A 26,916-nucleotide genomic window follows, 5' to 3' on the forward strand; every position below is an offset into this window, starting at 1 on the left:
TCCCACAATTTCTACCTAATACTAGATTATTTTAGAGCTTAGCTGAAGTAAAAATACATATTTGTTATAAAATACCAAATAAATATTTAGATTTTTAGTTATTCAAATGCTTGTTTTGTCATATTTTAGTCATATTAAAGGTAACCACCACAGTTTTTCAATATTTTACTATGTTCTTACCTCAAATTAGACGAATTAATACACACCTATCTTTTATCAATGTGTGCACTTAATCTTTGTACAGCGTGTCGTGAATCTGTTAGCATTTAGCCTAGCCTCATTCATTCCTTAGGATCCAAACAGGGAAGAATTTAGAAGCCACCAAACGCTTCCATGTTTTCCCTATTTAAAGACTGTCACATGAGTAGTTACACAAGTAAGTATGGTGGCACAAAATGAAACGTGGCGATTTTTAAAGTGGATAAAAAATTAGAACTATATTGTGTGGCGGAAGAGCCCTTAGGGGGCGTGCACACCAAGACTTTTACGCCCGCGGCCGGAGCATGTTTTCAATTGATTCCAATGGGAACTCTGCGTTTTCCAAATATACGCTCTGTGTTTTTTCTGCGCTCTGCGCTGAGCGTCGTCAGTTGAAAGAGATTCAACTTTGTGTGAAAAGCTCCGCTCGTCAATGTCAGTTCTCACACGGCCATCCAATCACAGTGGAGTAGGGGTGGGACATTACCACAGCAACCAACTGGCTCACAGCTAAAGTATCAGAGCTACCAAAGCGCTCGGCTGAAAAACAGCTGGCATTCGGCGTCCTCAAGGCGTTTTCAGCCGCGTTTAAAAGTTTTGGTGTGTCCAGCCCCTAAGTTTGCAGCACTTCAACCTCGGTGGGCAGTAACATCATCACTCCTGACTAATCCCCCTCTTGCTCAAACTTCTGTCAATATTACTGCGCTCAAGGTCGAAGTGCTGCAAACTAAGTGCTCTTCCGCCATACAATATAGTTCTCATTTTTTATCTGCTCAAAAATCGCCATGTTTTATTTTGTGCCACCATAGTTACTCGTGTAACTACTCATGTAACAGTCTTTAAATAGGGAAAACATGGAAGTGTTTGGTGGCTTTTAAATTCATCCCTGTTTGGATCCTAAGGAATGAAGGGGGCTAGGCTAAATGCTAACGCATTCATGATGCTCTGTACAAAGATTAAGTGCATGCATTGAATAAAGATAGGTATGTATTAATTTGTCTAAGTTGAGGTAAGAACATAGTAAAATATTGAAAAAACGGTGATGTTTTCCTTTAAGGCCTACTAGTTGGCCCTGGACCCCTGGGTGAGAAACACCGCCATAGAGGAGCTGAGTGGACCCCCCCATTAAAAGGCCAGGGACACTGCGTTTGTAATTTCACTGTTTCACCCATGCATGTCTCACTTTTCCTCCTGCCCAGTAAACTGACTATTCAAAAAAGATTTTTAGCCATTAATGTCATATCGCTGTCGGTCGCCCTGTTTGTTGTGCAGTGATGAATCAACATCACATACGTTGCGATATTTATTATGTATTTTTACCCTATTGTATGCATCTTCGTTCGTTTGTATTTCTAGGTTTAGCAACAGTGACTGTGGGTAAGGATAGGAAGTCTTTCATGACTTGCATTGTATGAAATACAGGATATAAATAGGATGTCACAACCTTGAGTGTCTAATCTTCTTTGCAGCTTGTCAGTATCACAGATAAATGGCAAAACGACTCAATTCTGTGGGTTTAGAGGTTAGCCTTTCCAGGTCTCTCTCTCTCTCTCTCTCTCTCTCTCTCTTACCCATCTTGCAAATGAGAATTTGATTTTTCTCTCAACTGGATTCCATTTCTAGAGATTGAGGATGTTTCAATGCAAAGCCCAGATGGCCTGAAGCTTTCATCGTTCCTGATAAAGACCCTGCTCACACTTTATGCGGTAAGTTGTCGAAATGGAAAACTGCTGCTTATGGACACTTATTAATTATAAAATACTTAAAATCAAAAAAATATTTAGACGCTTTCCACAACAAACTTATTTTTTATTAAACCGTTTTATTGGCATTTTAATAGCTTAAAGAGGACATATCCTGTCAATCTGACTTTTTCCATGTTTAAGTGCTATAATTGGGTACTCAGTGCTTCTATCAACCAAGAAAATGTGTAAAAGATCAACCCAGTAACTTAGTTTTGGTAAAACATTCTCTGCAAGCATGTGAAAAAATAGGTATTTGAAATTTAGTCCCCCTTGTAATGTCAGAAATGAATAATACCGCCCCTTAATCTGCACTATCCAACCACAGTGCAGAGATCAGCTCATTTGCATTTAAAGGACAAACCCAAAAACGGCACATTTTGCTCACACCTACAAAGTGGAAATTTTAACATGCTAGAATAAATTATCCATATGGTATTTTGAGCTGGAACTTCACTTATGTACTCTGGGGACACCAACGTTTTTTTTACATCTTAAAAAGTCTTGTGAAATGTCCCCTTTAATAGTAAAAGTTAATCAGTAAAGCAAATATGTTCAACAATTAGTAATACATACATAAAACATAGAGCAAATGCAGACCATCAGAGGTGCAGGTCAAAGATAACCAATGAGTTAAAAGGATATGTTTTTTCAGTAGCTGTGGTTTTATATGTTGCCAAAATATAAAACCACAGCTAGTGAAAAAGCATGTTAATTTAGACATACTTCTTAAACCTTGCCGTTAATGTGATGTAGTTCTTGTCAGGGTCCATATGAAACAACTGCCTGTCATTTTCAAAAGATTCAAAACATGGAAGAAATTTCACACTTTTTTTTTAACAATTCTGAAATATTATGAATGTTACCAGAAGCAAGTGAGAGCCATTCTTATGTGGTAGGCATATTATCTACCAGCATTAAGCAAGCAGTTTAACTAAATCATGACTTTAACTATAAGGACACATCAGATAATCACCAGCAACCTGATTTCAGAAGCTCTGTGTGTCAGAAGTGTGAGATTCAGATAGTTCAATGAATAATGAAAATTCTGTCTTTATTTACTCACCCCCAAGTTGTTCCAAACCTGTATTAATTTATTTGTTTTGTTGAACAAAAATAAATATATATATATTAAATGTTAACCAAACAAATCTGGGGCACCATTCACTTCCATAGTATTATTTTTACCTATTATGGAAGTCTATGGTGCCCCAGATCTGCTTGATTACAAACATTTTTCAAATATCTTCCTTTGTATTCAACAGAACATAGACATTTATACAAGGAATATTCCTTTAAGATCCAGTGAAGGCATTAGATCCTAAGAAGGTCCAAGTTTACTAGTAAATTTCACATTTTCTGTTCATATATATGAATTTTTACACTTCAGAATCAGGGTTGCATTTTTAATCAGTAAACTTAAAATAAATATATTTGTCAGCAAGGGTGGAAATGGCTTAGATTCACTGGGGCAATTCTAGCTGGGGACATATTTTATATTTTTAAGACATTGATGCAGTAAATCTATTTATTTATGTAAATCTATATATTTATGGAATTTGAATAGGGTTTAAAGGCTTACTTTATTTTACAGGTCACTTGATAAAAAGGCTTGTAAACTGGCCATGGCATGGATTAGGTTAATATATATTTAATATATGTGTGTGTGTGTGTGTGTGTGTGTGTGTGTGTGTGTGTGTGTGTGTGTGTGTGTGTGTGTGTGTGTGTGTGTGTGTGTGTGTATAGTGTGACACGTGTCCCGAACTCTTGTCACATCGCCCTGGAAACCGAGCAGTCACACCTGTACCTGTTCGTTATAGCTGAGCGGCCACACCTGCGCCCCATCAAGCATCAGCTTTATAAACCTGGCAAACAAACACAGAGGTGAGAGATGTCTCCACAAGACTCGGCTAACCTTTGTTTCTGTTATCAGCACAGAGAGCAGTGTGTGACCACCAGTCCCAGCACCAAGGAAGAGCATCGACCCACACAGCACAGCGCTTTACACAGAAGAGGAAGCAGAGCACCGAGCACCAATCCGCCTCATGTTAGCCTTCTTTTTTCCACTAAACCACTAATAAAACCCACCCTCCAGGGCTTTTACCTGCATTCTCGTGTCGTGTGCTTCTTCACCCCGCCACACTGGTGGAGAATGCGGGCACATCAGTGAAGAAGACACCGACAAAGACCCCTTCACACTCAGTTTTTCCCTCTTGGATTGGTTTGGACAGATTTTTTTCTCTTTTGGCTCATGTCCCCTCTCTGTTTCCCCAGGTGACGCTCCTCCCCCGAAGATGGAAGAACTGCTGAAGCACCTCACCGAGGTGAGCATCCGCCAGCAGCAAATCATGGAGCATATGGCCTCCCGGCAAGGGGAAACAAAGCGCGAGCGTGCCGCGCTCCGCATCGCCGCAGCCCAGTGAGCTCCGCTACCTGACCCCCGTGTCCAGGCGACGCAGTTGCTGTGGAAAATGACTGCGCGTGATGAAGTAGTGATGTATCTCCAGATGTTCGAAAACCGTTGCTGTGCGGGAGGCGTGGCCCAAGGATGAGTGGGCATGGATCGTGGCCCCGCTCTTTACTGGGAAAGCGCAACGGGCATATTTTGCGCTGATGCCGGAACAAAGTGCTTCCTATGAATAGTTGAGGAAGGAGATCCTTGGCCGGGATGGATTGTCACCGATCAGCGCCACCCAACTCTTCCACGAGTGGACCTTTGACCCGCAGCAGCCGGCCTGAACTCTCGCTTTGCCTAACACTGGCTACTGGCCGGGGGTCCCAGTGCACATCAGGCAGCGGAGCGTGTAGTGGTTGACAGCCTCCTCCGAGCCCTGCCCTGCCTGCATCGTTAGTCAGCCGGCATACGGAACCCATCAAACATCGACGAGCTGGTTGAGGCCATCAAGCTGGCGGAGGCCAGCCAACACCGGGAGGTTGGGGAGCGAATGCCGCCTTTTCCCCGGAGGGTGGTCCAGGAGCGACGCACGACGGAGGGCACCCAGCGACCAGGTGAGCCCATGCCCACCGAAGCACCCCGCTCTCCTGGACGACCCTGGCTGGCAGGCTGCGCTGTGCATACAGAGAACGCACCGCAGGTGGAAGTAAGAATAAATGGCTGCCCGTTCCTCGCCCTTCTCGACTCCTACACACGGCGCCTGGCCAGTAGACGTCGGACTCGTCAAGGACCTGCCAGTGCGGTCCTGCTTGGTAGAGACTGGCCGGGATTCGACCGCCTGCTCGCTGCCGTCACCTAGTCTGCCAGCCCTGCCGGAAACCGCCCAGGCCAGAGGACCATACAGAGGCCCCCACGGCGTCCCGTGTTGCTGGCCTCGGACAGCCCTAAGGATGGTGAGTCACTCCCTCAAAGGCCGAACCTCTACTTTGATCTGTACCAGCAGGTGACTGGGGCCGGGGCCTTCACCAAGGAGCAACAGGAGGATGACCAATTGATACACTGCTGGGCCCAAGCGAGAATCTCGTAAGGGAAAGAGCTTCAACCTGCACCCCATCCCATTCTCCACCCCATTTCATTCCCAAATGACCTGCTTTACTGTGTCGCACAGGGTACGGGGGAGGAAAAACTCATGCTGGTCGTCTCACGCCCCAAGACGGATGTGGTGATGGAGATCCATGCACACCCTATGGCAGGCCACTTAGGGGCTCAGAACACAATAAAGCACCCCCGTGACCTATTTCACTGGCCGGGCCTGGAGGCTGAAGTTAAGCGTTTATGTCAGGCCTGCCCAACCTTCCAACAGATGTCACCATGCTCCCCTCCCCCAGCCCGCTGATACCGTTGCCCATTTTTGAGGTGCCCTTAGAGCGGATTGGGATGGGACCGCCCGGGGCCATGAACACATTCTCGTCATCATCGATTATGCCACCCGCTACCCTGAGGCCATTCCCCTCCTTAAGGCCACCATAAAAGCGATCACCCAGGAGCTGTTTCTTCTGTGTAGCCGGGTCGGCACCCCTTGCCAAATACTGACTGACCAGGGCACCCCATTTTTGTCCCGGATGATGGCTGACCTGTGCAAGCTCCTCAAGGTCAAACAGCTCCGCACTACGGCGTACCACCCCCAGACTAACGGGCTCGTTGAACGCTTCAATCAAACACTAAAGCAGATGTTACGGCGAGTGGCTGCCGAAGACAAGCAAGACTGGGGCAAGATGTTCCCCTGTGTGCTCTTCGCTGTCCGGGAGGTCCCACAAGCCTCCACTGGCTTCACACCATTCAAACTATTCTTTGGTCAGCAGCCCCACGGCCTGCTGGATGTTGCCTGAGAGACCTGGGAGCAACAACCAGCGGCACACCAAACCACGGTGAAACATGTGCGGGAGATGCGAGAGTGGATCGACCAAGTCATGCCTATTGTCCTGGAACACCTCGCCAAGGCACAACAAGCACAGCAGCGACACTACAACTGGGCAGCCCAAACAAAGGAGGTCCACCAGAAGGTCGGCCCCATCACCTACTGTGTCTGGCAACCAGGTAGAAGGAAAGAGGCCCAGCTCTACCATATTAATATCCTGAAGCGCTGGGTCGGGACCGGACCCCAGCTTTCTGCCTTGGCCAACTCACCTCCTGTGGTTGTTGACATGGACCCTTAACTCTCGGCCGGAGAGAAGTCGGAGCTGCAACACCTGGTCAGTCAGTTTTCTGATGTGTTCTCCTCCAAGCCTGGGCGGACCCACGTCTTGGAACACCACCTGGGGTCATCATCCGGCAGTGGCCTTATCGTGTCCCAGAGGCTCCGCGACACACCATCGAGGAAGAAGTACAGGAGATGCTGAAATTGGGGGTCATCGAACCCAATGGTCTAGCCCATGGTCAAGCCCCATCTTCATGGTTCCAAAACCAGACAGCACCTTCTGCTTCTGCAATGACTTCCATCATCTAAATAAAGTCTAAGAATTTGACAGTTACCCGATGCCCCGTGTCGAAGAGCTGCTGGACCGCCTGGGGAGGGCCCGGTTTATCTCGACCCTCGACCTCACCAAGGGGTACTAGCAGGTCCACTTAACGGAACAGGCCAAACCGAAGACGGGCTTTTCAACCGCAAGTGGCCATTGGCAGTACCGGGTCCTTCCCTTCGGCCTACACGGGGCCCCGGCCACCTTCCAGCGGCTGATGGATGTCCTCTTGCGATCGCACCAGTTTTATGCGGCCGCCTAAATCGATGACGCCGTCATCCACTCAGAGACTTCGGAAGACCATCTGAAGGAGCTGCGGAAGGTGCTGTTGGAGCTATGCCAGGCTGGTCTGACCTCCAACCCTCTGAAATGTTACCTGGCTTTTGCCAAAGGGAAGTACCTGGACTTCCAGGTGGGTCGTAGCCTTATCGGACCCCAAGAGAAGAAGGTGGCAGCTATCCTCTCTGGCCACGGCCTGCCTACAAGTCTTGTCGGGTCTCCTTTCACAGACGGAGGCAGATGCCTCACCTAAACAGTTTTTTGGGGGGGCAGTAAGCGCCAGGCTCCACAGGCTAGAGAGCCAGGCCAGTGACAGACGTGTGTGCACCATGCTAATGGTGGCTAGCCCGAGACTCATGCCTGCACCGGCTTCCACAGAGCCTGTGTCTAAGATGGTTGCCGCTCCAGATCCTGTCCTCAAGATGGCCACTTCTGCTGTGTTTCTGGTGAACTTCATGGCTAGGCGGCTGGTTACTCCTCTGGTGTCAGTGCGGGCAGCTGGTGCCTGTAGTCCGGTGGTTTCCAGTTCTGTGGTGACCTATGGAGTCTGAGGTATGTCCTTTGTCTTCTGTGCTTCCTGTGTTCTCCATGGCTCTGTGGTGTGTGTGGTCTGCTCTCTGTTCTTCTGTTTCACAAGAAGTCTCTCAAGCCCATAAACCAGAGCCACCTGAGCCACCTGCCACAGCCGAGATGTCAGCAGCCATCCCAGAGCCCACACCCGACCATGGGCCCTTCAGACCCACAGACCTGGCAAAGAAAACCGTCCCTCGGAGCCCAAGCCTATCTATAATGGCCAAAAGGTCCAGTCTCCACCAGCGCCGCTCTAGGCCCAGACTCTGCCGGGGCCGCCCTGGTCCCAGTCTCTGCAGGCGCCACCCTGGTCCCAGCCTCTGCCGGCTATGCCCTGTCTTAGCCTCTTTTCTCTTGAGGAGTGTCTGGAAACCACTTCTTGGGGGGGTTAGATAGGACTCGTGACATAATTGGAACCAGGGAAAACTGGGAACCTGGACACAGACAGAGACAAGGGCACACAACAGAGGGGCTTGGGCTCGGAGGGACGGTTCTCTTGGCCGGGCTTGTGGCTCTGGAGGGCTCAAGGTTGGCTGTGGGCTCTGGCATGGCGGAGGCCATCTCGGCTCTGTTCCTTATTTGGAAGGGTCATGAAAAATAATGATGAGCTTTGCTCTGATTGGCTGTTTCACAGCGAGGCTCATGAGGCTAATGTCAGTAACTTACATTAGTAAACAAACATTACATTATTAAGCCTGTATCAGACAAATGTTCAGATTTTAAGGAACAATACTTTTTTTCAGAGATTGTTAATGGACATTTTTGAGTGGTAAGTTTGTTTTTTTCATTATGGACCTGCAAAACGTAATTGTAACTGTGTTTTGGGGACAAATTTGGGCCCAAAAGGGAGCAAACCTGAGCAAAACTTTCCTTTGGGGACATCCTTATTTGTCTAAATGCTACATAAATATAGTAGGTAAAGTTTTTTTTATTGTAAAAATGTTGAAATTGTTTTGTTAGGGTAAGGTTTAGAGCGTTGGTTAGGGTTATAGTATATATAGGACATTAAAATTTTATAGATTTGTAAATGTGTGTGTGTTTCTACATACTTCTTTGGGTGAAAATGTTATGGGTATGGAATGGGTATGTGTGTGTTTTAAAAAAACTCTGGTCATCATTTTGTGTCACAACCATCTGCCTGTGCAGAATGTGGAAGGAAGCGCTTGAATTGAGTCCTGTGCTGTCAGTCATTGCAACCACAAATTAACTTCTCATGAAAATGAAAAGCAAAATGCTTGGGTTTTTTCCAAGTCTGATAAATGTGACCCTGTTGATTGCCCAATGTATCACCACCACAGCTTTTGGACATATTGTATCACCCCTTCTGTGGGAAAACAAAGCTTTCAAGTGGCACTCCACCTGGCAGCTGCCCACAGAAGCTCTTGTAATGCTCATAAATTACAAAGCAGCAAACTTGTTATTTTGCCCACAAAATCAATGGTGCTTTGGCTGTAAAGCAATGGGTGTTTTGTTGAGCGTTCTCTAATAACTTGCAACCAAACAACAAGACATATGTTGAGGCTTTTTTATTATTATTTGTGTACATTACATTTTATAGCATTGGGGTTAAAAGCAATTATCATTGTATGTACACTTAAACTATGTTGTATTGATATATAACACAAAATATATACTGTACATTGTGGACAAATAAAATGTTATTTAGGTTGCTTTTATGTTTCTTCCCACAACCCCTTTATCTTAAAACCATTTGTGTCTCATATTACACTAAACAATACAATACAATACAAATTTATTGTCAACCAAGGTTGAAATTTGTCTTTGACCACACCAGTAACACAAATACAAACGCCCTTTTACATTATCATTACTATTATAAAAGTCACTTAAGAAACAATGAATACTGTGAGTGCTAAACAAACAAAGTACTGTACGTAGGCTATATATTTAGCTAAGGCCAACATAATATTTTTTGTCTTTTCTCACAATAATAATGACATACTAAAATAATAATGAGATTATTTACAATTAGGTATTTAAATCTAATAATGTTTTACAGATTTAACAAAGCCAAATCGAAATATTATTTAATACCCCCTGGAACCTATTCAAGTATTTCAAATAACTACTTTAGATATCAAACAAACTTTCTTACATATTTTGGTTGGCATAAATAGAAAAATTTTGACATCCAATAAAGTCACTGGGACAAAGCAAAATATTGCAGTCGAGCAATTAAAGACAGCTAAATGTGAAATAAACTCCCAGCCGAGGCTGTGTCAAATCACAAGTGTTTGTGAAATGCAGATGCAAAGGTCTGCCTCATAACGATCCCTAATGTCTCATTTCAGCCATTTTATAGGTCAAAAGTATCGAAATGGCTTTTTCATATATGTAACCCACATTGGGGTTAAATCAGCATTACCAAACGTGCAAGAGGGGATCTTTATAGAGAGATTTGTGTAAGCAGTGTTAACCCTGATTCATTTCAAAATAATGTCTTTAAACAGCTGAGCTGAAATTTCAATATAATATTAATATAAGTGTAATGACATACTGTATACAACTCAATCTCCTTGAAAGGTCAGAGACCTAAACATTTACACACTGTAATATTAAAGAAAGATCAAATTATTGTTCTCATAGTGGACATGCCACAATTTATTAACAGTATATATTACAATATAGCACGTTTATCATAAATATGGTAATATGTATGTAGATACATTTATATGCAAAGATAAATCGGAAAGATGGCCGTGTAAAGTCCTCTGCCTCGGGATAACATGCAAATTTTGTGCTTACAACTGTCTAACCCCATTATTAAAATATTTATTAAAACATTATGTCGAATTTGCATTTGACTTTCGTTTAATTAATAAAATGCTATACACAGACCATTTGCTATATGTATAATTAAAAGCATGCCTGTAATTTTTTAAAAACTAAACCACACACACAATTCCACCAATAAACATATACAGTTTTCTAAACAATATTTTTTGTATAAAGGACTATTACCCAACACAAATGCTATATGCTACCGACCACAGACATGTCTATACAAGTTTTAAAAACACATTTACTAAAGTTTTTATCCATTCAGAGGCTGTTTATTTACCGTTTCATCGTAGGCATGCGATAAAATAGCCGTGTTGCGAACTGTATAATTGTCATTCGTTGAATTGTCATTCGTTGAATTTCAAAAGTAATGAATGATAAAGCAGGGATGGCGCGTTTCTAGAAGATTTACGCAGCATGCGTGAAGCCGCGCAACCAGGAAGAGAATCACTTCATGACATCTCCACAATTCATGGAAATTAATTTGGCGTTTTTAAAACTCCAAAGATGACCATATTAATAAAACGTATGGTGTTGTCTTCCACAGTGCGTTTGGAGAGAAACCCAAGCGTTTTTGCACCGAAAGCGCCTAAATTTGAAAATGTTGGCACTGCGCACCCGTTTCCTCCCACCGATGTAACGGGTTTCTGCTGCAGCGTTTGCCTTCTCAGCCATTAAACTCCTCTCATTCAGTCACCATTTTATTATTTACTGTCTCTAATTTGTATTATACAAACACTAGTATACACCCTAAAAACAAACGAATGCTAGCACGAAAAGTGGTTCACTGGCTCGTAATTATATAGAGGAACCATTTTATGTGCCATATAGCACCTGTGTAGATCTATATTGTGCTCTGTGGTGCTATAGGGGTGCTAAATCACCCCGTATGGTTCTTCATAGGCGCCATGCATGGGATAGAAATGCACTAAAAATAGTTCCCATATGATTACGAACTTTTAGTGCTATTTAGCACCATTTTTTAAGAGTGTAGCAGTATCCTTGACGCACGAGCCATATTCATAAAAACGCGCGTTATCCAAGATAATATGGATACATTGTTACAAATAGACGCGTGGTTAAACATCTCCACCCTCTCCGAATCATGTGGTCGTGTTTTGAAATGAATGACTGTCAAAATATTTGTTTTAGATTACCACGAGACGGTTGGAGACTGAAATAATGTGCCCCCATGATAGGCTACATTTGCATTTGACTGTCCTTTAAAAGCACTAAACACATTTTTGTATTAGATTTTCTACATGGAATATCAAATCACTAATTATAGCATACATTTTTATAAAATTATTATACAATGTTTGCTGTTATTACTAACCCTATCACAGAAAACACACTTCCCTCCCTCAACAACCTAGAACTTCACATGGTGGCTTAATATTTGTTTTAACATAAATAACTAATTAAAAGAATAACTTATATTAATGCTCAGCTTATGTATCAAGAGAGTTAGCCAGCAAATAATCTAAATAGGGGCGCCACACCTTGTCAAAGGTCCGTAAAGAACCAGTAAGCGAGAGTCTGATTTTTTCCAGTTTAATGGAAGTAAACACCTCCTATAGCCATGTATCAAGAGAAGGGGGTGAGACATGCTTCCACTTTAAAATCTATGGCGAAAGCATCTTCAAACGTTTTAAATATTTAGTCCAATATAGTCAAATAATTTGAGGCAGTCCCATAAAAGCACTATAATTTTAATTGTGCATGCATTTAAGTTGATTCTTAGAGACATTTTATATACATTTAAATTATTTTAAAATGTAAAATGTAATTGGCATTAAAATAATCAAAGGTCATACAATAAAACGTAATATTAATTTAGTTTCGCTTTTTCGCTTGAAAGAAAGCGTAAGCATATAAACTGTTTATTGACAGCTGTGAAGCTATTTCTGCTTATATATAAAATACAGACAACTCAAACGTAACATCTCAAATGTAAACTTGTATACTTAACATAAAATATACAATTACTAACATCACATCGTTTTATTTGTTTTCTAAACATTTGACAACATCAACAGCAGTTATCAATGTTCAGGCAAACATCTCATTGATGCACACGGTGTTGTATTATACAGTTTCACGAATGTTTTAAGGCCTACCCGTATTTCAGTGACACTAGGCCATAGTTAAACACACGTTTACGAAATCATACTGAAACCGTTTTATCATCTCTTTGGTTATTTTGCAAAGATTTAATCTTTAAATACTGATGTTACACATACATTAAATACAAGCAAAAGTGCAATTCCGCTGTCATAAAAATCACAAAAAAGCAACCAGGGGCTGTTAAATGAATTTTGACCAGCATAGTGCAATTAAAAAAAGAGATTTTTACGATTACTTTTTGAGCAGATTAATCCAGGTTATAAACAACTTAATACTCAGTTATTTTTGTTATAAAATGCGTTGTTGAATTGTAATATTTAAAAGTTAGTCTAAGAAATTATCTATAAATCTAAAACGCAAAATTGGTGAATATTTATGAACATTAATTTAGAAATTATTCGATGTGGGAAACCCCTCCCACGGACAAACATAAAGGCTTCAGCCAATTGAAATTTTTGTTGATTATTTTCTATGCAAAAGAGTCCCACGTGGATTACATATCAGTGATATCAGTTGAAATATGATTTGTTCTTCACAAATAAACACAAGCCCCTGAGCCCGAAATCTGACATTTTATATCGCAATAAGAGGTAGTTAGCTGAATTTTCTATTCACAGTGGTCATCAACCCTGTTCCTGGAGATCTACTGTCCTGCAGAGTTCTGCTCCAACACCAATCAAACACACGTGAACTACCTAAATAATTAGAGGCAGCAGGTTTGGAACTAAAGTATGCAAGACGGTACATCTCCAGGAAAGGGTTGGTGACCACCGTGCAACATATCATGTTCAGCATCTGTTTACCTCTGTTACGCAACAACTCACATTGGCCTATATGCCGATCAAAATCTCTTTGTTGATTAAGGCACAATGTTGTCTAACCACTCCACAGTTTTTAGTCTTTTGTGCATGGACGCCAGATCTCGAGGCGTGTAGCCTCTTGCGTTAGGCTGAAAAGGCTGCGTGTTGCAATGAGTTACAAGATACTGCACGACATCAAGGTGTCCCTCCCGCGCGGCCAGATGCAGAGGCAGGTTGCCATCGTTGTCAAGGAGATTGACATCAGCACCATTCTGCGCGAGCACCTGTAGAGTGTCCAGATATCCATCTCTCGCGGCATCGTGACTTACGGTCAATCCTCCGATGGGGTCGCGGAGGTTTGCGTCCGCGCCCGCTTGAAGTAGCGCCAAAGCTCCGGACGGGCAGCCAAGTTTCACCACCTGAGAGATATTAAACAGACATCATGCGTTAAAATGTTGATACTGCTCTCAAAGAAAAAAAATATTAAAGAAATCTGGGTATGTGTGTTTCCAAAATAATTGTTTTTTTTATTTATTAGTAAAATTTCAAGTTAAAGTGTGCATTTTTCGATCATGCCTAAACATTATTTCATTATTTGAGCGTGAATTATTTATATTTGATTGTAAACGGATATAAAACAGTGTAAAATAATTGTAAAATAATCATGTTATTTTTTACTACATGTGGTGACATGCAATAATTAGAATAATTTTTACAATTTGCATATATTTTTATAATCATAGCTCTTATGCAATTAAAATGTTTGTATTATTAAAGAGCTATAAGTGTTATATTAAAATTGTTTTGTGTATTTAGCATACATGAGCAAACTACATTTTGAGCAGATAAAGTGTGCGATTTTCAGGTGACGTCGACATAACAAAAAAATTCCCACATGGGTTGTGTTTATGGACATTTTACCAGGAAGTTCACCAGTATCACACCAATATTTCAACATGTAAGCCTTGTTTTTCGCAGCTCTATACTTATGACATAGTAATTTAATATATTGTTGCGCACATGGAGAATGGGGATTACCCATGTGAGCAGACTCTGAACTCAAAATCACTCATTCTGAAGTTAAGATGTGAATATTGTAGGAATATGAGACAAGAAAATGAGTAATTCAGTGATATGCTGACTGAAAATACATTAAAATTATTGCAGATATATTGCGTTTGGTTTGCATCCTATTGGTCGGTCTTTCTGATAATCTGATTTTGAATATTTTTAGTAAGCAAATAACCTTTTAAAAGGGTAAATTTTTTGTAAGCTTGTAAAATATTTTTATATCAACCTGATTTACGAGAGTTTTATATTACCTCATAAAACAAACAATGAACATAAGCATCTACAAACATTTTGGGCCTTACTGTCTATAAAAAAATCCTGCGTGTTCATAAAAAAATCCTGATGTTGTTTTTAGTCTTTTAGGCTGTTTAAAAAATTTCTAAAGCTAAATTTACTAACATCTGAATAGTCCTTGAATTATTTCAGACAGCGAGGCGGATCAAAACTAAAATTTCAAATGTGAAACAGCACCGTAGCTAAGGTGTACAACATTTGTTTAGTTTGCATAATCAAATAATATAATAATTTGCTAATATTACAAAAACATGTACGTATTTGGAAATGGGCCTGTTAATTTAAAACTCAAATTTGGCCTAATGAGATCACGTAGGCTACAACAGGTGGATACGTGGTGGCGGTTAACAAATAAACGTTAAAATAAATCATACGAGTCTCTGCTTACAGTATAAACCGAAGTATTTTCTTGGAGCTGATGCACGGTGCATTGTAAACATCGTGGTGCAAAAAATGATAGATACATTATCTTTAGTGCTTCAAATGCTTAACAAACAACACATGGAATGCAATAAAGTTGACTTCTAAAGGCCGTTAGATGTAAAATGTCTAGGTTTGTGAGTCTAACCTGCAATGGTGTCCTGCCGTACTTGTTCCTTTCATTAACGTTAACGTTGCTTTGCAATACCCTTTCAATTTTCTCCAGATCTCCTCTTGCAGCTGCTGTGCTCAACTTATCAATAGCCATGGCCTCGGCCATTATATCCCCTGACAAAGTGCTTGAGATGTTGAATATCTCTGTTTCCAGGTTTAAAAGATGTCCGTTGGTTTATATGAAAAATCGTGATGGTGACGAGAAGTACTACAAAGCTGTAGTAAATAGTCCGATCTCCAGCCCCCCAAAAAATATCCGCTGGAGATGAGCCAAGGTCCGCCCTCGTTAATATCGTCCTACTGAAACCATCGGAACCAGCGCATGCAGAAAACAGGGATGTCACGCCATATCTATCAGATATTTAGACATTTATCGGTTATAGAGAAGAAAATACAAAACCTAAAGACACATCCTCTTTTTATATGATCTCTGTGAGAAGTTCCTCCCCGTGTCCCTGTGTGACATGAAGCTCTCCAGATACCACGGGTGTGTTAAACGTGAAGATGACGTACAGGAACGCCAGTTTGGTTAGAAATAAACCCAGGTTAACGTTGTTTTATTCATTATAAAGATGCTAACCATTGAAGCGGAGAGATGAAAACGCGTGCGCGCAATCGTTTTTGGTTTGAAGGCGGCGGATATGTAAACAACAACAACATGAAAAGTCCTGGTACAAATGATCTCACATGCAAGCACTTTAGAGATCTATAGCAAAAAACAGTAGATCGAGGGACTACTACATGAAAAGAAATGCTCGTATCTGAGACTCAAACGTCTCATCTGTGCCCTTTCATGAGTCCTTTGATATTAACTATATGCAGGTGCAATGGGCTGGAGAACTGAGATCCGTTCAAGGCATTGGCAGATGTCAAGCCGCTATCGCGGTCTCCAAACGACCTCTGAAAAAGAAAAATACACGGGGTGGACTGCTATTCCGCGAGGGAATTAGATTAATTCATCCAAGCATCTGCAAAGCTCCGTTGTGAGTTTTTTGTAAACTTCCCGCCCAATTTGAACGGGGCAAAAAACGTAAAACGTCAAATGCAAATCTTTCGTGATTCGCACATCAAATCGGTCAGAGCCTGGCATGCGGCTGATCAAAAATGGATAACTGACAAATACCAGTCCGCCAGCCGGGGGCAAGACTGACACGCGTAGAAATAATCTTGAACAGGTTTCCAGTCCGCGCAGGGTATCCAAACGCCGCTTAGTGAAGCATTTCAAACCGCATGCTTGAATAGCTATATAGGTTTTCGTTGTAAGCGCATAGGTGCACATACGCTGTGGACGACGTCATAGTAGAGATCATTTAAAATGAAACGTTGTATCCGCTACCTGCTGAATCATGCACACGTCCCGTGGATCGCATGATGTCCTTAAACCTGGCGTACTGGTGTTGAAAGACAGCTGACTTTGTCAAAACTATGCCGCTGTTGTTTGACATCACTCCGTTTTTGAAATAAAGGGAAGATAGTTTCCGCCCACTAACAGACGCGAGGCGGGACTCAACGGTAATGCCGGGGAGAGGCTGAGAGATGCACTATCAGCTTTCTCACTGATTTTGTCACACTGAACCAACCTTCGTGTTTGAGTTCCCATGTAAAGGTTTTGCAGCATAAAAAATAAAATGGTTTTATATCCAAAAATGCATTTTTGCATATTTAATTCATTGAAGTATACGTGGCAAGACTGATAAACAGTTTAGGTTTTAAATAAGTCATGTGAAGGGGAGATGCATCCTCCCAGTTTTTAAAACACTTTTCTAATTGTATGTTTGATAGAGTAAAAATACGTATCGAGCAAAACCACATATTATAGCTATGTTATAGATTACTGCACACATTAACTAGTACACATAGTAGATCTTTCTAAAAAGTAACAACAAACCAAAAGTATGACCCAAAGCCTATCAGAGTCTTTAGGGTGCCAGCACTGATGTCACCCATCCTGCTTTTCAGCTGGGTGGCCTGACTTGCTAAAAATACTCAAAACTCAGCGCTGTCAGTACCGTAACCAGCCAGCAGACCTACCTGACCAGCCTTGGGAGACTAGCTTAGACCAGTTTGGGCTGGTTTAAGATGTTTTTGAGAGTAAAATGAAACCAACACCTATAAAAAGCTATTAATCATCAATTTGTAAAACGCAGATTTTCATGTTGGTTGTGACTGTTATATCTTAATTTTTAACTAAGATAACTTTAAGGGGTTAAACTCAGTTAAAACAAAAAACTTGCTGCAGCCCAAATAATCATGCAGGACACTGCCAACAGACACCGCAAACAATTCAGCTAAATAAATACACTCGAGGTGGTAAAGCTTTCTGGGGTCTTGACACGTCACAAAGCGGTTATTTAAACGCAAACAAGTCCCCTTTATAACACTGCATTCAAATTTAACCACGGCCCTGCTGCTCCTTTAAAAAAACCGGGCCATTTCAACCGTAAGCGTCACGACAATTCACGACACTTCTTTGCGGCAGCCGTAAGATGTTTCCGTTGCTTTGAACGCCGATCCGGAACAGCAAAGTGACGATAACAGAAACACTGAAATCCACTAAACGTTGTCAACACGGCCTGGAAAGCATTGTTTATACATCAGTTACTCCCCGTACACATACAAGCCGTGTCCTCTGTTGCTCTTCTGTATTCGGAGGTTAATTTTTTGGGGCTTTTTACATGTGTCGTTAGCCTGTCAAAGCAATGGCCTCCGATAGCAACATGGACAGAGAAATGATCCTGGCCGATTTTCAGGTGAGTTTTTTGTTTAAATAAACACCATCCATAATGCCTGATGTTGTGGCTGCTTAGTATTTGCCCGGTTAGGGCTACTGAAGTCACTCATCTTTGTTGACATGTCTCGAGGTGATCATCTGTCAGTGGCTTTGTTTAAAATAATGACGTCTAAAAAAACAATGTCTCAGGACAAAGTGGGAATAAACTATAAAAAATAAATACAGGCAGTATTTTCATTTCATCTACCCCTGTTAAACAAGCAATCATTACAGACTTGTCTGCCGAATCTCTCTTTTTATGACTGTAATGGCCACTGTCTGGTCTCAAGCTGTCAGATGACTTTGCATAGATGGTGGACGTGTCTGGATTGAGTTTGTTTATTTGCACAACATGTTGAGGTTTTTCCCTGTACTGTCACACACACATATTGTTCATTGTGATTGCTGTGTGACATAAGTCAGTTAATATGTAAAATAAAGGTTGACAGGCAGCATTTCATGTAATAATTTTGCTTCAATAGAATTTTAAAAAGTATTGGTGATACAGGCGCTTATATAAAATGTTGCACTTTATATTTTTAATATAAATACATTTTGCATACTTATTACAGCCCACAACAAAATTGTATTGTAAAATCATTACCCAGTCATTGATCATGAACGATTTGAAAAGAAACCCTTTCAGAATGTCTTATTTTTTAATTTTTAGCCATTTCTGTCATTTAATTTCTTTAATATAAAAGTGTCCTGTGTTGCTTACTCTTTCTATGTAAGTATCAGATCCACCCTGTTTTCCATTTTTTTCAGGCGTGTACTGGTATTGACAATATTGCAGAAGCAATCACACTTCTAGAACTGAACAACTGGGACTTGGTGGTAAGATGCATTTCGTTTGTTAAATCTTTACTAGTACTAACTCACTGATAACATTTTAGTTTCACAGCACAAAACACCCACTTTTTTCTGTGGCTGGCGCTGACGGTGATGCTTTAAAGACAAAGCCACTGTGTTTTACAAGCACGCCATGCCATGTAATGGTGCCATTGTTCACAGAACATTCTGGCACTGTCCTGTAGAACTGAATTTGATTTACCATTTAGCATTTGGATTGATTTATAGTAGTTGTATCTAGGTGCTTCAGTTGATTATAACAAATTACTCATTAGCTAAAGATGCTCTGTAATGTTTGTAATTGATGTCCCTAGGGTTATCTTTACTTTGCATATATGCTCCGACAAAATAAAGACTTGTCTTTCAGGTAACAGTAGGTGTGCAATGGTTCAAAATGCTTGATTGATCACAAGTATGGTATTGATATTATTGAAAGCTTGCAAAGATGCAAAATGCACCACATTGTAAAATCATGAGTAAATGTACATTCTGTGCAGTCATGTAATACATAAATTCAGTTCACTACACAAAAAAACGTTAAGTTGTATCACTGTGCTACTGTGGCAAATAGTAAACAGTATTTCTACACTAGAAGACAAAAGAGATGCATTTGAAAATTAAGTGAAAAAATTGTTACTGTCTCTAATTTGTTTATGCTTTTTAGTGTTTTGTTTAGCCAACGTTATGCAAATCACAAATGACTGTGCTTTTGCATTTAGTTTGTTTAATCCATTTCTTACATGGATTTGCAGTTTTACCAATCCTCTATCTGTAACTTTCTGCATAATTACAGTAATTTCTATAAAAAATATTGTTATTTTTAGAGTCGTTTTAAGACGAAATGAAGTGCAGTACAAAAATGTACATCAAAGTATGGGTGGTGAACCATTTCACCTCTAGTGAACAAATATTGATTCCCTGCTTGCGTTTATTGCACAGAGCGTATGAGATGTCTGTTTCAATTGATAATGTTATTTGAACAGAAAACAATGTCTCCCGCAGTCCGCTCAGCAGATACCCACACCTTTTAACAGCCTTTCATCTTATCTATCGCAAATAGTTGACAAATAATAAATGCTCTCTCATTTGTAAGCCGCTTCGGATAAAAGCATCTGCTAAATGAATACATGTAAATGGTTCATTCAGACAGTCCTAAAAATATGTTGGTAGTATGGTTGTGCAATTGATTGTTTTTGATTTTCAATTAAAATTTTTACATTTAAATAATTACAAAAACAAGATAATCGAAGTAAAGCGATTATTGTGCAATTAAAATATCAAATGCGTGGTGCTTTAACATGTGTAGCCTATTGCAACACTTACTTAATAAAAGGGTTAAATAAATGCATATTTTCAAAGTCACTGAGTACTCGTGTTAAATAACCGTGAATACGATTTTTACCAAAATAACCGCGGTTATGATTGTGCACATAATCAAGCAGCGCTTGAGCTTATCTCCTATTTGAATACATGAATTGCTTTTTACAAGCATTCTGGTGATTTTTGTAAAAAGTATCACCGCATAAAAGCGTGTAACACCATCTGCGTAACACCACAGGTGCATACGAAGGCAGACAAGCATCTCTAGCAGAGCTATGTTTTGGTTAGCTGTAGCTAAAAGTGGGTGTGTCCTTGTTAATTTGCATACGAATGTAACCTGTGCTCCCCTAAAAGTGAGCTGCTATAGAGTTGAATTCAATCCCTCTCATATTTACAGACAGTAATAAAGTTATAAAGGAGGCAGTGTCAGGACAGATCTAAAGCAAAGAGAGTCAATAAATTGCGGTTTTGCAGACAGATTTACCTCCACAAAATCGCTCTTTATCTTAACAGCGGGTTGTTTCGCTATATTTAGCAGGAAGCTGGTTGTATGCTGGCAGATATTCAAAGAAAGCATGCCCTAGCCCACGGCGTGGTTAAGTGCACCTGTGAATCTGATGACTTGCTGTTCCTGCTCAGGGTTGCGAGGTTGATGGAGTTAAAAAAAATTAGCTGTTTATGTTAAGAAGGGACAACCAGCAAGTGTCTGACTGAACAGCTTACGTTGAACACACTTTAAACCAGATACGTGATCATACTGCACCTGAGCAAATCTTGTTTAGTGATGTGTAGTAGTAGTATGGTCTTAAAGTCAGATGCCGGGTGTGGAGCAGTATACACTTCTTTTACCTTCCTTAAGAATGTTAACTGTTAAATCTCTTAAAATATTAAGTGGTCTCTGTTTCGAAATACAAAATACTTGCAGCGTTGCAACAACATCTCACATCATAGCAAACATTGTGTTTGTACGTCTCTGTATGCGCTTTGTTTTTTGGCTGGGTTAAAAACGCGTTTCATTCAGATCTGTATCCAAGGAGTCGCCTTATCACTGTCTGGCTCCAGAGCCCACTTGCTCACGCATAGACACAAACACATCAAGCCCATCTCTGTGCATTCCACTACAGTGTGATAGGATGGTGTGTGCGCCCCATATTGCTGAATTTTGTTTGTGCATGTTATGTTTGGGTTTTGTGATTAAATCCCAAATCAAGCTTTCTGTCTCAAAACTCAGTTATTTGAGAATGATGCCTATCAAAGTGTATGTTATGTTTTTGGATAGTGTGTATATATATATATACAGACTGTATCTTTTTTATTTTATTTTATTTTTATTGAACTTTTTAAGGAACATCCCCAATCCCAACATTCAAACCCCTTACATTAGAGGGGGAGTAAAAATGAAGTAAAGAAGAAAAGTAAATAATTAACATAAATTATAATAGTACAATAATAATAATAGTACTAAAAAGAGAGGAAAAATAATTAAAAAGATGAAAATAAAATAAAAACTGTCACCAGTACAGTTTCTTTGTAAAGGGCATTTTTATACAAAAGGTAAAAGTTGCAGATTACATTTATGTTGCAATAATTTTCCATACACATTTTTATGGCCCTTCTTATTTGCATATCTAAATACAGTGTAATATTTTTCCATCTTTGCAAAAATATATCCATCTTCATTTGTAGACATGCAGTCATTTTTTCCCAAAATATAGACTTGTTTCAGTCTCTGAGTGCATTGAACCGGACTTGGAGGTTGTTTTTCTTTATTATTTTTTTGCTATCATTAACAATATTCGCAGTACATATCTCTCTTCTTCATTATACTTTTTTTTTGGACAATGCTCCCAACAAACATACCACTGGATCTATATGGATAGTGTATATTTTAAACTAATTTAAACAAGTAGCTAATCTTGTATATTTATAATGTACGTAATGACTAAAACCTAAAAACAAACAGTTTATAATATTAACGTTATTCACAACTTTTTCCCGACGACTCATTGTGACTTTTATTCATGACCCTAACTGAAGCCAACAGACATTATTTCTTGGAGTTGTTAAATCTGTTAACTCTCTACAAAAGATGTATTTGTGCTTTCTTTCTCTTTAGGCAGCCATCAATGGAGTGATACCACAAGAAAATGGCATCTTGCAAAGGTATGAAGGTTATGTGTTGATTCTTATGAAGGTTTTCCTTGCCAAGGTTATGGACAGAAATTCAGCTCCATTAAATCGCCTTTGCTTGTGGGACCATTCAGGAGTCGTAAATAAATCCAAATATGAGACATTACCTGAACCGAGACCGTCTGGTACTGAACGAGGTGTAGTTGCTGTTTTCGTGCCCCTGTAAAATGAGACCAGCCTCATCTCGAAAGGGCATTCGTCTCCAAGCTATAATGAGACCCAGCTGTGACTGCTGCTAGTTCCATGGATGTTAAGGAATCGGGGGGGAAATGTCAGAGCAGCGTGCGTTCCAGCCCATAGAGGTTTCGGTACAGATCTTGTCGGATTATCTTATTAGTCATATCAGAACACTGTGCTCTTTAACTTATGATAAATCAGACAATAAACTACAAAATCTTGTTTTATAAGTTTAGTAAGACCAGATTTTGTATTGATTTTTGATCATGATTGGTGCAATGCGTTAACATGGTGCTTCGTGATACTATAATATTTGTCTAGTAAGCACATCATATTTATGGTAAACCAGGGGTGTAGGAATGTAAAACTCAACATTATACATTATAAACTTTTCATTTTGGATCATGAATATTAAAGACTTTTTTAAGATGTCAAATCAATCTTTACTGTCCTCAGAGCACATATGTGAAGTTTTAGCTCAAAATACCATATCAATAATTTATTATAGCATTTTAAAATTGCCACTTTGTAGGTGTGTGCAAAAATGTGCCGTTTTGGGTGTGTCCTTTAAAATGCAAATGAGCTGATGAAATTCAAACACTGATCACAATGATGGTGGTTTGTTGCATTTAAAACTCAATTGTGCTTTTCTCTGCACTAAATAGCAGTGCTGTGGTTGGATAGTGCAGATTAAGGGGTAGTATTACTATAATAAGAGATCCTTTCGACATCATAAGGAGAGCCAAATTTCAACAACCTATTTTTTCATGTGCTTGTAGAGAATGGTTTACCAAAACTAAGTTACTGGGTTGATCTTTTTCACATTTTCAAGGCTAATAGAAGCACTGGGGACCCAATCATAGCACTTAAACATGGGAAAATTCAGATTTTCATGCCATGGCCCCTTTAAATAGATGACATAACGTTCAAGATGAACACTAGTCGTAGTAGATATCCTATTACTGTTTGCACATTTGATAAAGTCATTTTATAAGCAGCCAGTTGACTGAGGCTTCTGCTTGGTGTTTTTTTTTGCCTCCAACAAATGTTAAATGAGAAAAACATCTGCCTAAAACCATGGTAATACGTGTTAGTTTTTTGTGTGGATTGCTTACAACTAAAAAACAAGAACAAATGAGAGAGGAAAAATAAAGCAAGTGTGTTGCAGGAAATAATTGTGGTGTAACGGCAAAGCAGTCCAGAAATCATCTCCATGCCATTTTAACATCAGACTCATCAGAGGTTGCTTGATAATCTTGTTAAAGGAAAGGAACAAGAAAAAAAAAAGTTTAAAACCGTATGTTTTTATGCCCAAGAAGCACACCACTATTTCATACCGTACATGCAAGCTTTTGTTTCTTTTGTGTGGTCTGCCGTAACTCTTGTGGTGTATTTAAGTTGAATGTAAAGCTTTTCAGCATTCCATCAACCAATTCAAATCTGCCAGCTAAAGTGAGTCACATTGTGTATGAGAAAAGTAATTGACAGCTTTCATTGTTGTACACTCTTCACCGAGTTGTTAAGGTATATTGAAGGGCCAGCAACCTTGGCACGGCGTCGGGCACTAAACCGTTGACACCCACAATTAAATATGCAACAAACTGCTCTCGTCGTTTGTCTATCTGGCTTGGAAAGTGTGCAAAGTGTTACACTACTTATTGAGATTTTTCAGTCGCTTCCAGCCTGAAAGAGAAATTGGACAGAAACGCAACACAACAACAAAAATCTGACCCAATAACAGGAATCGAAACTGTGGCCAACAAAAGGCATTTGTGAACTCTCATTGTGTCCGCCGTCCATTTCTCCTTCCTCAACGGTCAGTGCTCATGAATGCCCCAGAGTCTTAAGAACAAATATATATTCAGAATGGAGCGCCCTCAGTGACGGTTTATTTAAAGGGTGTGTGAATCTAAGGGCTTAGACGTGTTTTTTCTCAAAGGCACGTAATTATGAATGGAGCCGGGCATGGCGACTGCGTATTTAGTGGGAGGCTGGCACCATACTGCAGGCTGTAGGATGGCACGGTTCACTCAAGTGCCCCTATTGAGTCGCCCGCCGCCAGCTGGATCTCTGCTCGGCGGGACCCCGGGGACCCACGCTCTGCTGCCAAGTCAAGCGTGGGTGTAGACTGCCATCTAGATGCAGTCTAGTGGAATAGCAATTGATCGAATGCCAGAGAGAGGGTAGAATAAAGGAGAGACTTCAACGGTTGAAGATTGTATACAGATCACAAGATTGTTTAAAAATGGGTCGAGGTGCCCGCAGGCTCTTTGAGACTGTACTTTTCCACCTTTGTTCTAGATAGAAGTGTACTGCAAAACAGCAATGGATTTTCATTTGGATAACCGTTTAATTGACAATTTGTGTGTTGTTTACTCTTAGCCTAATCACGTTTGAGGAGATTTCTGTCATCATTTGCTTACCCTGATGATGTTTTGTTAGTTTTATCAGTGGATACAAAAGACTTTGAGCATAATGTAGGGATTGACGGTGCCCATTTATTTCCAATGCATGTCAAAAAGATGCAATGAAAGTGAATGGTGACCGAGGCTGTCAGACCCCAACAATTTGCCCTTTGTGTTACATGAAGCAAGGTCATGGAGTTTGAAACAACATGAGGGGAAGATGATGATAACAGCATTTCATTTTTAGGTTAAGTCCTTTTTACTTGATTTGCATAGTTTTGTTAAACTACTACACTAATTTCTGCATAATAGGGCTTCCTTTCAGAAACATCCCTTTAGTAAGATTAGTAATAAGTGCAGTCCCTAATACGGTAAGATGCTCTTTCAGTATTGTCTTGATTTTTTTGATTGATGGGTTAAAGTGTAATGCTACAGAGTTTTGCGGCTTAGATCTACATAATAGAAAATCTTGAGTCATAATTGAAAAGCGCCTTTGTGTAGCTTGTCCTTTGTAACGCCCATACGTGATTGATGTTTTTTGATGTTTGCACATTTTTAATATGGAACCAAAGTGTCTTTGCCCTTATGCAAATTAACCATGATTTTATTATAGTTAAAGTGTGTTAACCATGGGTTTTGCCGTATTGATTTTGGTTTTGATAACTGTTAAAAACAACACAATCTGTTTAATTTTAGGGTCAACACACTTAATGTATTGTCCCAAACTTGACACATCTCCGTCACATTTTGTGTTACCTTTAACCCAACACAAAATGATACATAATGTTTTAAATAGCATAACATAAACAGTGTGTTAAAATGAACACACACTTTTAAAGAGTGCACGTAAAAAGTGAAAAGTTGGATCAACTTTTGGATCAAAATTATTTCAATTGGTAACACCTAAAAAAATTAAGCTTTTTCAACTTAAAATTTTCACTTTAGTTTCACTTTAAAAGATGAAAAAGTTAAAATTTTAGATGTTTTCCAATTTAAGTAATTTAATTTAATTTGATCCAACTTTTCACTTCAGTATGCGGCTGCGCAACTTAAAGGGGACTTGTAAAGTTTTGTACATATATTTTATGTTTTTATCAAAAAAGTGCTTGTGATTAAGCATCATTTGGCGGACCCCCTGCAGTTCCGTCAGGGTTGAAGACCCATGGTGTAAAAAAATTTAGTTTTACTTACAGTATTGTGCCAGTTACTTCCAAAGTGTAATACATTATATATTACAAATTACTGTCATTTGAAAGTAATTAGTTGCATTACAATATTACTGTCTCTTAAAATTTCACTTTAGATTTAACTTTAAATGAAAATTTTAAGATGAAATGTTTTCCAATTTACATAAAATAAATCTAAACAATGCTGATTACTATAGTTAAAATCAACGCTATATTTGCCGTTACCACAAATTTACCATGGTTTTCCAACAGTAACCATAGTTTACCATAGTAAACCCATGGTTAATTTTCGTAATGGTGTTAACTATTCTAGTTGATTTGGTGACGCATACAGTTAACATGATGCATAATGTACTAATGCAGGTGTGTCTTGAAATGAGCGATAGACTTTTTTTTACATCACGTCTAAATGTTTTATACGTTGTGTGCCTACGTTCACCAATAGATACCATCGTGAATGTTTATCCTTCAAGACATTTCTTTAATTTATCCAATGTTTGGGTTTTCCTTTTTTATGTCTAACGAGTCTCTGAATGCCCCCGGAGCTCAACGTCTTTAACCTTTTGGTATTGTAATAAGGGGATATAAAGTCAGGCATTGTGTGTTCTGCATGCCCCCCCTCCT

The 26,916-nt window shown here is 39.9% G+C and overlaps 2 protein-coding genes and 1 long non-coding RNA gene across 4 annotated transcripts in view; 2 read left to right on the top strand and 1 right to left on the bottom strand.

The window, feature by feature from the left end:
• Nucleotides 1-1,241: 1,241 nt before the first annotated feature.
• LOC129413398 (uncharacterized) lies at nucleotides 1,242-7,899 on the top strand. The gene is made up of 3 exons (XR_012369704.1): nucleotides 1,242-1,904; nucleotides 3,879-4,056; nucleotides 4,215-7,899. It is a non-coding gene; the product is annotated as an uncharacterized lncRNA (long non-coding RNA).
• A 4,304-nt stretch (nucleotides 7,900-12,203) lies between these two features.
• cdkn2c (cyclin-dependent kinase inhibitor 2C (p18, inhibits CDK4)) lies at nucleotides 12,204-17,007 on the bottom strand. The gene is made up of 2 exons (XM_055167107.2): nucleotides 15,366-17,007; nucleotides 12,204-13,851 (listed from the first exon to the last, which is right to left on the bottom strand). Exons 1-2 carry the CDS (start codon nucleotides 15,495-15,497, stop codon nucleotides 13,492-13,494), a joined length of 492 nt encoding a protein of 163 aa, XP_055023082.1. The 5' UTR covers nucleotides 15,498-17,007; the 3' UTR covers nucleotides 12,204-13,491.
• An 839-nt stretch (nucleotides 17,008-17,846) lies between these two features.
• Nucleotides 17,847-26,916, top strand: part of faf1 (Fas (TNFRSF6) associated factor 1) — a 103,883-nt gene continuing 94,813 nt past the window's right edge. For both annotated transcript variants that reach the window (XM_055167102.2, XM_055167103.2), the window contains exons 1-3: nucleotides 17,847-18,141; nucleotides 18,930-18,998; nucleotides 22,450-22,496. In XM_055167102.2, coding sequence (XP_055023077.2) covers nucleotides 18,091-18,141; nucleotides 18,930-18,998; nucleotides 22,450-22,496 — 167 coding nt within the window. In that variant the 5' untranslated portion in view covers nucleotides 17,847-18,090. The remainder of the gene's footprint in view (nucleotides 18,142-18,929; nucleotides 18,999-22,449; nucleotides 22,497-26,916) is intronic.

The sequence above is a fragment of the Misgurnus anguillicaudatus genome, chromosome 5, assembly GCF_027580225.2.
Source record: "Misgurnus anguillicaudatus chromosome 5, ASM2758022v2, whole genome shotgun sequence".
NCBI classification, from domain to species: domain Eukaryota; kingdom Metazoa; phylum Chordata; class Actinopteri; order Cypriniformes; family Cobitidae; genus Misgurnus; species Misgurnus anguillicaudatus.

Bases quoted from the DNA above. Each gene is read 5' to 3' on its own strand.
- cdkn2c (XM_055167107.2), bottom strand. From the start codon at position 15,497: ATGGCCGAGGCCATGGCTATTGATAAGTTGAGCACAGCAGCTGCAAGA. The intron at 13,852-15,365 runs GTTAGACTCACA...AATATCTCTCAG, and splicing joins ACGGCAGGACACCATTGCAG to GTGGTGAAACTTGGCTGCCC.